General features: G+C 32.1%; 1 protein-coding gene across 5 annotated transcripts; it reads right to left on the reverse strand.

The window, feature by feature from the left end:
• Positions 1 to 618: 618 nt before the first annotated feature.
• LOC106052934 (ropporin-1-like protein) lies at positions 619 to 11,317 on the reverse strand. 5 transcript variants are annotated; one of them, XM_013208396.2, is made up of 6 exons: positions 11,175 to 11,317; positions 9,129 to 9,283; positions 8,570 to 8,693; positions 7,749 to 7,910; positions 5,922 to 6,097; positions 619 to 1,200 (listed from the first exon to the last, which is right to left on the reverse strand). In XM_013208396.2, exons 2-6 carry the CDS (start codon positions 9,272 to 9,274, stop codon positions 1,134 to 1,136), a joined length of 675 nt encoding a protein of 224 aa, XP_013063850.1. In that variant the 5' UTR covers positions 9,275 to 9,283; positions 11,175 to 11,317; the 3' UTR covers positions 619 to 1,133. The 5 variants fall into 5 exon arrangements, with proteins under 5 accessions (XP_013063850.1, XP_013063851.1, XP_013063854.1 ...); XM_013208397.2 differs by having other exon boundaries at positions 9,129 to 9,325; positions 11,175 to 11,316; XM_013208400.2 differs by having other exon boundaries at positions 11,147 to 11,276.
• Between the last annotated feature and the right edge of the window lie 479 nt (positions 11,318 to 11,796).

Raw genomic sequence — 11,796 nt, forward strand, 5'->3', positions numbered from 1 at the left:
GTTTTACTGTCCACAAGTTTGGATAGTGTTTGATTTCAATGCTTAGCATTTTTATTGTTAATTTAGTTTGCTCAAGATTTAATTTGCTCAAGATTTAATTTGCTCAAGATTTAGTTTGCTCAAGATTTAGTTTGCTCAAGATTTAGTTTGCTCAAGATTTAGTTTGCTCAAGATTTAATTTGCTCAAGATTTAGTTTGCTCAAGATTTAGTTTGCTCAAGATTTAGTTTGCTCAAGATTTAATTTGATCAAGATTTAATTTGATCAAGATTTCAACAGTTTTAACATTAATTTTTAATTCAATTTTTTTTTAACTGAAAGTAATTAAAGACAAAATTGATAGAAACATCAAATTAACTAAAGCAGATATTGCTTAGGAAATAAATATCTGGAACTTTCACTTGATGACAATAAGAAGATTAAATTATTTGCTACCATTTTGAACTATTTTTTTCTTTGAATTTATAACTGTACTTTGCTGTTTGAACTGTCAACTCCTGACACCAAGAGAAGATTTGGAATAGGATATAATAATTTTCATTTCTGAAGAAATGTCCAAAATGCATTAAAAAAAAACAAAAAACAAAAGGAGAGAAAAGAAATTTTAAAAGTATCTCAATTATAACAAATAAATAATTTTTTTATTAAACGGAACACAAGGTAAGCAAACATTCATTTGTACAGACGTAAGTTTTTAATTAATGATCACAGAAATGGTATGGACGGCATCAATAGTGTGCTTAATAAATGGATATGGCATATATGTACATTACAGAGTGGAGGAATTTAAAAGATATGACTGATTCAGTTCATTTTAAATAGGACTACAGTTTTATGGAAACATTTTTTGTTGTGGGCTTCATTAAAATGTTTTAAACAAAAATCATTTTGATAATTCTCTACAACTTTAGGAAAACTGTGTTGTTTCCCCATTTTGATCATAAATGTAAAAAAAAAAAAAAAAGCCAAAACTTGAAAAAAACAACATCTGCTTTCAAAACTCATAAAGAGGGATTTAACTTTTTATCAAAATAATAAACAATAAAATTGTAAGTTGCATAACAGTCTAAGTCTCCACAGACTGACAAATTATAATAATTGTGAAAAATCAATGCTGAGGTGATGTCCTCTACTTTAAGACAACTGAGGGCAATCAGCACTGAGAAAGTTACGAGGCATCACATAGCCGTCTTGTTTTTCTCTGAAAAAAAAAAAAAAGAACTGATATAAACACTCAATACAATCTTATTTTGTGCATTAATGCTATGAATCATTAGTCGTAAGTAACTACAACTAACTGTCCCTCTATGCCTGAGTTTCTGGAGACCAGGCCCTCTCACCCTCCATTCAATTGCTTACAATTTTTCAAGCTCTAGACCTAACAAAGTTCAAGATATCCTATTGTCACGATTGAATAATATGAGCTGACTTTTAAACATGTTTTAAAAATGGTTTACACCTACCTGTTCCTGAAAATGGGACACATAATAAGTTCTTTATTTGAAAACAAACAAGCAGATTTTTGTAAAAACAAAAGTGGCTGCTGTACCAATGATGCATATTTTAACATTACTGGTGGAAAGACTTTAATGGGATTTACTATAAAACAAATAAATTGAAAGATTTAAAAAAATGGCGGTGTGTTGAATGAATGGTTAAGCGCTTGGCTTCTGAACCTGGGGTCAATTCTTGATGATAACTGGGATTTTGAATTTCGGGAGTTTTAGGGCATGTCTGAGTCCAACCAACTCTAAAGGGTACCTAAATTTAGTTGGGGAAAGTAAAGGCAGTTGGTTATTGTGCTGCCCACATGACACCCTGCTCGTCAACCATTGGCCAAAGACTTTATCATACTCTGTCCTTTAGATCGCAAGGTCTGAAAGGGGAAACATTTTTTTATTTTACTTTAAAAATGTTTTGTAAGTAGTTTCATAAGTTATAAGATTAGATAATATAATTTTATTGGTCCAAACAAATGGAAATTCAGTTTGACTACAACTGTCCATCTCAGCTTTACTATTATAAAAAATAATAATAATAATAATAATAATCTTTATTATCCGTAAGGAAATTTGTCTTACAATTTGTGCATTACACCAAACAAAAAACATTATAACTATAAGAAACCAAAGTGTACATTCACACCAGACTCACTCATAATTTACATGTGACAAAGTTTATACCAGATTGTTCTTATTTAATGATTTGATTGCCAGGGGAACAAAAGAGTGTTTGTGTCTGTTTGTCTTTGCTATCAGTGTCTTGTATCTCTTTTGTGATGGTAAAATCACAAAATCCTGACACAAAGGGTGATTCTTTATTTCGAGGATCTTGTTAACTTTTTTTATAGATGTTTGTCTCAAACAACTGCCCAATTGGGGTTTGTTTTTTGCCAATGATTTTGTCAGCAGCATTTAGGATTCTATTAAGTTTATTTTTATTTTTAATGCTCAGATTGACATACCAGGCAGTGATATTGAAACTTAAAATATTGCAGATGTGAGCGTGATAAAACATAGCCAAGGCCTTTTCGCTAGCATTAAACGAGGACAGTTTTCTTAGTAATCGTAATCTTTGCAGCCCTTTTTTGCTGATATAATCAGAATTTGCAGTAAAATTTAGTTTATTGTCTAGAATTTCAATAGTCTCTCCAGCTACAGAAACAATATCATTTTCCTTCTTGTCCCTACGAAAATCGATTATCATTTCTTTGGTTTTTTTACATTTAATAATAAAAAATTATCTTTGCAGTATTCTTCAATGTGTTCTAATTCTTTGAAATACTCATTTACGTCTGAGCTCTCTGAGAGCAGGGCAAGAAGAGCCGCATCATCAGAGAATTTTTTGAAGGAGCAACAAGAACTATCGGATTGAAAATCATTGGTGTACAAAATGAACCACAATGGCGATGTCACAGCCCCCTGGGGCGCCCCTGTGTTAACTATGCGTTCATTAGATATAACATTGTTTAACCCTAACCCTCTGAGCTCTCTGGGTCAAAAATTCATTAGCCCATAGTATTATGTATGGACTAATCTGCAACGCTTTCATCTTTAAGTGTTCGGTAAGTCCAGATGTTTGTAGACACAGTTTAAAATATTTAGGATGGCATCGTCTACACCTTTACCTTTTGGTAAGCAAATTGTAAAGGGTCTAACTTATTACAAAGATCATTCAGAAGAAACATTTTAACCAATTTTTCTAAACATTTAGACACAATGGAAGTAAGTGAAACAGGTCTATAGTCATTCATTTCCTTCGGTTTGGAAACCTTTGGCACAGGTACAATTATAGATGACTTCCACACAGGTGGTATCTCATGGTTTAGTAATGAAGTAGAAAAAATATCTTGGAAAGGTTCAGCTAGTTGTTCAGCACATTCTTTTAAGATTCGCCCTTTTATTCCATCAGGCCCATCAGCTTGCATTGGGTTGACGTTTTTGAAAATGTTACAAACTTGCTCTCTAGTAATCGCTAATTCTAAACAGTTGTTAACATTGACATCCTCAAGGGCTTTGAGTCTTAGATAATTAAAATCTTTCGTGTCGAAGCGACAATAGAAATCATTTAACTCGTTGGCCAATGTTTTTTCGTCTCTTGTAGCAAGATTATTTTTAATTTTGACTTGTGCTCCTGCCATTTTGTTCATGATGCCCCACGCCTGTCTCATGTCACTTGTATTAATTGAGTCTTCCAGCTTGGGGCGGTAGTTTCTCCTCCCTTCCTCAAGAACTACGTTGAGATTTCGTTGAGCAATTTTCCTTGTCTGTCGATCGCCACTCATAAATGCTCTTTTCTTTTTGATTATTTCCCGTTTTATTTTTGCAGTGACCCATGGTTTATTGTTGGGGTATATCTTGATGCTCTTAGTGCTGACACACATATTTTCACAGAATTTGATGTCATTTGTCACTGCGTCGACCCATTCTTCCAGATTTGAAGTGGTCTCTTTGAACAAATTCCAGTCAGTGCAGTCTAGACATCCCTGTAGTTTGAGAATATTGTCTTGAGTCCATTCTTGTATGTTTTTTTGAATGATTTTTCCTTCTTTAAGTTTTGTACGGTAAGTAGGCAGCAGTTGTATTGTTTTGTGGTCCGATGATCCTAGTGGTGGCTTTTCACGAGATGTGAATGCTCCTTTGATGTTACAATAACATAAGTCCAGAGTTCTGTTCTCTCTTGTCGGACATGAAATGTGTTGATAGAATGTGGGTAGGTCAACCTTCAAGGTGCAATTATTAAAATCACCCAGTATAACTACTGGTGCGTCCGGTGACCTTGTCTGAAACTCATGCACTACGTCAGCGATGATTGCAGCTGCAACTTCCGTTTTGGCTGTAGGCGGAACATAAACCAGGACTATGTAAATAACACCAAAGTCTCGTGGCAAATAAAAAGGTCTCAATGAGAGGGCCAGTAGTTCTAGATCCGGACAGCACATTCTCTTTTTAACCGTGTAGTTGGTACAGTATTTGAGGTTGATGTACACACAAAGCACCCCACCTTTCTTCTTCTTAGACTCAGCCGTTCTGTCAGATCTCACGCAAGAGAAACCATCAATAGCAATCAGGTTGTCGTTGTCATCCTCCTCTAACCATGTCTCAGTAAAATCCAATAGACAAGTTTCCCTAAATACGTGGTCATAGTGTATTTGGGCACATATCTCATCCACTTTGTTTCTTATTGAGCGGACGTTAGCTAGAATAATCATAGGAAGTGGTGGGCGAAACCCTCTTCTTCTCAGTTTTTGCCGTAGTCCTCCTTTTTTCCCTCTTTTCCTTGTACTAATAGAGGAAGGGTAGAAACAATTTATATGTGCATAACACGGTGGAAGAGGCTTCCTCTTTGAACGAAGTCCGAGGAGTTGATCTTTACTATAATGAATAGATCTAGTACTAGAAAGGCCGCCATCTTGGCTCGCCATTTTTCTTCTTTTATTTCTAACCAAATAACCAAAGTTGAACAAGTCTAGATCTAGTAAAACGTTTAATGTAAATACTCATTGTGGAGCCCACCTTGAAAACAGACGTCTTCATCTGCATAACTAATTACAATAACAATATATAAATGCAAGCACTAACAACATTCACACTTGCAACATATGTACACAAATACACACGACCAGAACTTTATGAATTAGGCTTCTATATACTTTTCAAGGACAAATAATACCTTGAAACACCCTGACTGAAAGTGGGATAAAAGAGTTTTTATAATCTTTCTAGCCCTAATGGAGAGGACCCTGCCAATTCGTCCAGATCTGATGTAACTGTGGTTTAATGAGTGCTAATTGTCTTTGAGAATTTAGTGTGTCTTTCATAAAAAAGTTCTTCAACAGATAATAACCATGCTCAAATGATATAGGTTGCTTTTTAAATAGCCTATTTAGTAGATGTCTTTGTGCCAGTGAAGTATTACCTTACCAGCAGGTAATGATAAAAATAATCTGAATACTAACGGTTGCTGTATAAAAAAAGTTTAATTCTTGTTTTGTCAATTTTAAAAGTTGCTAGCTTCTTGAGAAAGAAAAGTCGTTGATGTATTTTGGTAAAGATTTTGGCAGTGTTCACTCTATTTCAACTTGTTGTTTATGGTTGTAAAAGTAAAGTTCCCCTTTCAGACCTTGTGGTCTACGTTGAAGATGATGTAAAAGTCATCTGTTACTGTGGCCTATGGTTAACGAGGGTGTCATGTGGCCAGCACAATGACCAACCACTCTTACTTTTCCCAACTAATGTCAGGTACCCATTAGAGCTGGGTGGACTCAGAAGTGCCCAAAGATCCCAAAATTAAATGGAAGTACCTAGGTATTTATATTCTTTCACTTGGTCTACGGTTTGATTGTTGATCTGATTTTCTGCAAGATGGTTTACTTGCTTTTTTTGTAATGATAATAAAAAACAATGGAAACAATTCACTTACACATCATACTGGAGATGAGTAATGACATCTGTTATTTGTTGGCTAGAAATTTCACCATCCACCTCTGCAAGGAAGCAGTAAAGTTCTTGGAACAGTTTGAATGGTATTCTAGCTGGACCTCCTTCAGGGTCACTAGTCAGTATCTCACATATTGTTTTCATTGCATCTGTAATGTTCTGATGTTTGGTAAAAAAATAAATTTAAATATCATAGAGGTTGCAATGCACAGTAAAAATCTGGTCATGGAATTGAGGCGTGTGATTCAAAATTGATATCTTTTAATGGTAAACAGTTTACAAAAAATGACATAGCCAGCACATTGACCTATTGCCTTTGTTTCCATAACAAGCTACACAGACTCATTAAATCTTCTTTTAAAAATTGCCTTTGTTTCCATAACAAGCTAAACAGACTCATTAAATCTTCTTTTAAAAATGTCTATTAACAAATTTAACTCAATACACATGATTAAATAGACATTTTATTAATTACACTGAAACTCATGGAGTTTTAAGGAGTTTTCTCTGTGATACTATTTCATTCAGGAGAGTAAAAGGCACAAAATATCCATACTATAAGTTATAAATATAAGAACCAACATTAAATAATCATAAAGCAGATAGTTCAAGTAATAATCCTAAGAATACAATTAGAAGATTATCTTATTAGTGAATTTAAAAAGTTCATTCTACCTAAAGACTTGGAAAAAAAAAATACCCTATTGGCAATACTTATAATTCTTTATTTATTCAATGAAAATTAGCATTGATATTTATGTTTATTGAAAATAAAAGATCTATACTTTTTTTTTCATAAACTTTAAGAAGCTATGAAATAATTAATTCTGTGCAATTTTTTAACATTTTAACTAGATTAATTTGAACAGATCACTACAATTTAGGAGCATATGATTTTGATTATGTTTGATTCGCTAATGAAGTGAAATGTCAGACACTACAAAACTAAATTTAATTGAAGACAGAATTTCAATAAAAATTTTCTGTGGCATTATTATTGTGCAAAGCTAGATTATTTTTTTTTGTTCCTTGTGTGCAATTTGATATAATGAATTCTTTAGGCTGGGTTTTGTAGCCAAAAAGCTTGTGCAGACATCACAGTATACACATAGCTTTGTTCACCCATGCCAAAGGCTTTTTTGTTGAATGAGACTCCTTACATGCTATCTAAGACAGTATAAGATAGGTTCCCTGTTTGGGGCAAGTTTTATCAGTTCCTTGTTTAGGGCAAGTTTTATCATCAAAGTTACATGTGATTCATTGGTATCCACCCATAGGGTAGCCATTATCACAACAGTTACATTTCTTTAATTTAGGTAGCCAGAATGGGTCCAGCCACTGCTATTGAGCTAGTGGTGAGCCGATTGCTCGGGAGTCAGTCTTAGGTCAATGATTACTGACATTAATATTCAGTAATTATTTGTATTTACTTATTGCTATGAATTTATGTCTCTAATGTATCATGTATGCTACAGAGTGTCGATACTATATTTATAACTTTTTAAACACATTTCATTGTTCATACTTGTAAATTCATTGTATTTCAAATTTATTTTCACTCGACTTTTCATTATTCATTACCAATGACTGGAAGTTTCAGTGGAAGTAATCTGTCAGGGATATTGTAAACAAAAAAGCATGATAATCTAAGATTTTATGTTTTAAAGTTTTTTTCATAATTTTTTTTTATCAGTGCTGCGATTAAAAAACTATTGGCAACCACAACTTAAGAGCAAATGTAGCAACTACAATGCTGTAGGGAAATTAAAGAAATGAAAAGGCATCGAAATGTAAAATATAATGGGCTCACATCTCCAAGAGTTGATGCAGCCAGGGCAAAAAATTTGTTCCATTCAAAGCTAGACGTGAAGTTGCCAACTCTCATGATGTCTTGAAACTGCTCAATGGGCAATGCCAGGTCACACCATTTCTCTTCCACTAGTGAAGCGCTCACAGTTAGCTTTGGTCCAAGCTAAGAGACAAAAATACAATCAGCATTGTGCAAGTTTCAAAAGTAAATAGAATAACTCTTTTCACAGAAGTAACAAGTTTTTACTAAGTTGCAAAAGTTTCATGTAACGAGCAAAGTTATTACAGTCAATAAAAAAACAAAACAAATACTTTTAAACTATCTAGTCAAATGTTGACTGCAAAATTAAAAGCCAGCAGTAGTATTGCTAGAGGGGTGCAGACTGCACTGGGTGATAACAAAAAGAAGAAACGCTCTTTGGTAGACTTTTTTTTTTTGTATTTGCTAAACATTTAAGCAAGATATTAATGATAACTCTAGGGAAAATTGAGGGTACTGGGTGACATTAACATTAGCCTGCTTCTGCTTGCCAGTTAATGAAATTGCCTTTTTGTGGCTGGCTTAAATAATGCCTGTAGTGTCAAGGAAAAAATTCTACAAAATCATAAGGTCATATATAACTTGAATTGTATCTAAGTAGCTTGTAACTAAAAATTGTGCAATCTGAGATATCTACAGATCAACTCATACAATTTAGTGGTAAAATATTAACAGCTTTTTGTAATCTACAATTTAAAAAAAAAAGGCTTTGAGTTTCATCAAAACAAAAATGAATAACCAACGATCTCTGAATGTAACTAAACAAATAGTTGTTCACAAACTTGTTTATTTAGCACTCTCAGCAATCCTTGTGTAAGACCACTGTCTATCTTTTGAGTTGCTACTGGCATTTCTAATCTTTCTTTCACAGGTGGTATTTCATTCTTGGACAAGGCTCGGAAGTAGCTAGAAAAGAAATAGGTTAATATATAATTATTTCACATAAAGACTTTGAAGTTCCAAAATTGTTCAGTGACAGTCGAGCTCTCTTTCATTCAAAAGGCATTAAAGGATAAAATGGTTTGGTTAAGAAACTTACCATAATTTAAAATCGTATGAAATGAAATTATAATTAAACTTTCTTAGTCTCTACCAGATTGATTTCTTTAGATTGCTCTGATGCTATGTAGAATCTTTCTTATCTTTTGTAATTCTTCTTTTATTTTTTTTAAACACAGAAATAATAGATTTAGCTTATAGTAAATGTTAATGTATGTTACAAATTCATGCAATTCTTTATTCTGATACAGTTAGCATTTCAATTATACACTAAAAATGCAAAAAAAAAACAAAACAAAAAAAACAACACAAAAAAACTTAATAAGACTAATGATGACTTACGCTGCTGACCAAGCTAATACATCTTTTGGTTGAGTTCTGATTGCTGCCTTAGTGAACTGTTTTAGAATATCTGGAAGTTCAGGTGGAATGTTGATTTGTTGAGAGCAATAATAGGGCTCATCCATTTTAGCTGCCGAGGTAGGCATTTTGAAGGTCTGGAAATAGATGGTAGAAAGTGTCCTAGAAGCTCGGGAACTCTTTAAATAATATCAAAGCAATAATTTATCATTTTATGGGTTAATGAGTTTCTGTTTCTGGGAACTATTCTCTTAGAAAAAGCCTTAAAAAAATTACATGATAAAATGTCCCATTTAAAACCAGCTTTCACAAAAATAAGTTATATAGAAGAAGTACACCCAAGCACCCAGAAAAAAATCTGTTTTCTGTTCCTTGGGTCATAAGGAACAAAAGAAGTTGAAAGAAAATGTAAGCTTAAAAGATGATTTTCAAAGCTATAAAGCATTATTTTTAAGTTTAATTAGTCAAAAAATTTCAAGCAATGAAATATGTATCAGGAATTCTAGATTTACCTTTAGACTATGTTATCATAAACACTAACCATTAGGAGAAATAGGCTTAAATGTAAAGAACATTAAAATTTGAGTCTTATCTAAAGGCACCAAATGATTGAGAAGAAAATTGGGAAGTGTTCAACATGACTGATGAGGCAAGGAGGATTAACTACAATTAAATGGGTAAATGAGATTATAGGCCAGTGTCACAGGTCAAATGGTAAATTGTGACCTTACTGAACTGTATTAGAAAGAGTCAATAATAGTCAATGAGTTGATATAACTAAAGCATAGAAAAAATAAGTGAACGATAACCACACCAAATGAATATAATCTGTCATCTTAAAAAATCAAGATGTAGTTGTTAAATACATTAAGTTTATCATATAGATCTAGCTTCTGAGAAGGAAGGTTGTTATATATATGTTAAAAGTAATTTTCATAAAGTTATAATTTTCATAAGTTAGAGAGGAGGTGTGGTAAAGTGATTAGCTTTGGAACAGGAGGGTCATGGGTTCAAATCCTGGTGAAGGCTGGGTTTTTTTAAATTGTGGGATCTTTAAGGTGCCTCTGAGTCCAAGCAGCTCAAATGGGTACCTGACATGTGTTGGGTTGGTCATTATGCTGACCACATCATCTGCCCTATTGACCACATGGTCTGAAAGAGGAACTTTACTATCGTATAAAGAAGTACCCGTAGTATCTATAGTAATTATTATACATTCATGTTCAGTACCAAATTTATATAATATTGAAGTATCTAGATATAGACTCTATGTCTAACATTTGATTTTATCATCTAGACTACAGTAGATCTAACAGTACTAACACTCAGTAACACGGATATTTTATTGTCATTGTCTATGACTATATATATATATATATATATATAGTTCTAAAGATTTAAGATTAGCTTGATTAAGTCTAGCCGACTCTAGGTCTAAAGTTTCTTCTAAGATCTAGAATCTAGATCTTACAATCACATCTTGTTATAAATTATTAATAATATAAATATAGATATACATAATTAATGATTGATTATTTAAATTTAATACATTTAATACATATGTTGATTAAGTAAATTTGGTTAAGTCTTTGTCACACTTTGTGACTTTGTGTTTTATTGAACATTTTTTTTAAACAAATGAAATAATTGAAATATCATTAAAATTAAATATGCTTTTTTAAAATGATTGAATGAATAAACATTTTTATTTTTTATGTAGAATTCCCCGATCTAGACTAGATCTACCTATTCGTTTAATCTAATCTAGATTTTCTAGATGTAGATCTAGTTGCTTTGAAAATGATTATCATTATAATATCATTTATGATTATGTTACTCACACTTTGCCGATCCCATTTTTTTTTTAAACCACTCACAAAACAAGCCTACAACTTTTACATTTAAAGAAATAATAAATAATAAGTACATAACTCTACCTAGACGTCCTAAATTATTGAAATGATAGGTGGACTAGAAATATTATTTCAGTAGTAATTTACCAAGTTATTAGATCTAATAAGAGAATACCTATCTAAGCCTGCTGATATTAATTATTACACTTGTCCAATTTTAGAAAATCTATTGGCAGTTTGTTGTTGGCAACCAAAGATATAGAGAAGTGATTTCTAATGCATGCCATACATTAAAATTTGTCACTTTTAATTTTTGAGAAAGCGAAACAATATCTTGTCTTATAATTATTTTCACACTTTTAAACACTTTTTAATAGTCTATCTAATATATAAAAATTGAAAAAAAAATTCTTTTTGTTTTAATGCTACTGAATTATGAAAAAGGCTTTTAAAAGATAGATCTAATTAGATCTAAGTGTCTAATGATATAAAGGTAAATCTATCATTATTGTAGTCTTTCGCATTTTTAAAAATTGTTATTTGCCTGTTGGGCGTAAAGGTTTATAGATCTCGATGTAGAAACATTCAAAGATTAAATAGATCTATTAGATATAAATAATTTATAAAAAATACATTATAGTTATCTAATTTATATGTATAATTGCATTTAACATAAAAAATTGTTTTGTTTGACTTTATTTTGTTCTATTAAGAAAAATTGTGAGATTTTTACAGTGATGAAATATTAAAACAATGTAGATTTGGTATTTGTGTTTGGCATACATATTTTGTATGCT

Source organism: Biomphalaria glabrata, chromosome 10 (genome assembly GCF_947242115.1).
Source record: "Biomphalaria glabrata chromosome 10, xgBioGlab47.1, whole genome shotgun sequence".
NCBI lineage: Eukaryota > Metazoa > Mollusca > Gastropoda > Planorbidae > Biomphalaria > Biomphalaria glabrata.

What these genes read in the sequence shown, in the direction of transcription:
- LOC106052934 (XM_013208396.2), bottom strand. Translation starts at nt 9,274, where the DNA reads ATGCCTACCTCGGCAGCTAAAATGGATGAGCCCTATTATTGCTCTCAA. An exon ending in TGAGAGTGCTAAATAAACAA is followed by an intron (nt 7,911 to 8,569) that starts GTTTGTGAACAA and finishes TTTGTCTCTTAG; the next exon opens with CTTGGACCAAAGCTAACTGT. An exon ending in CTGCATCAACTCTTGGAGAT is followed by an intron (nt 6,098 to 7,748) that starts GTGAGCCCATTA and finishes ACCAAACATCAG; the next exon opens with AACATTACAGATGCAATGAA.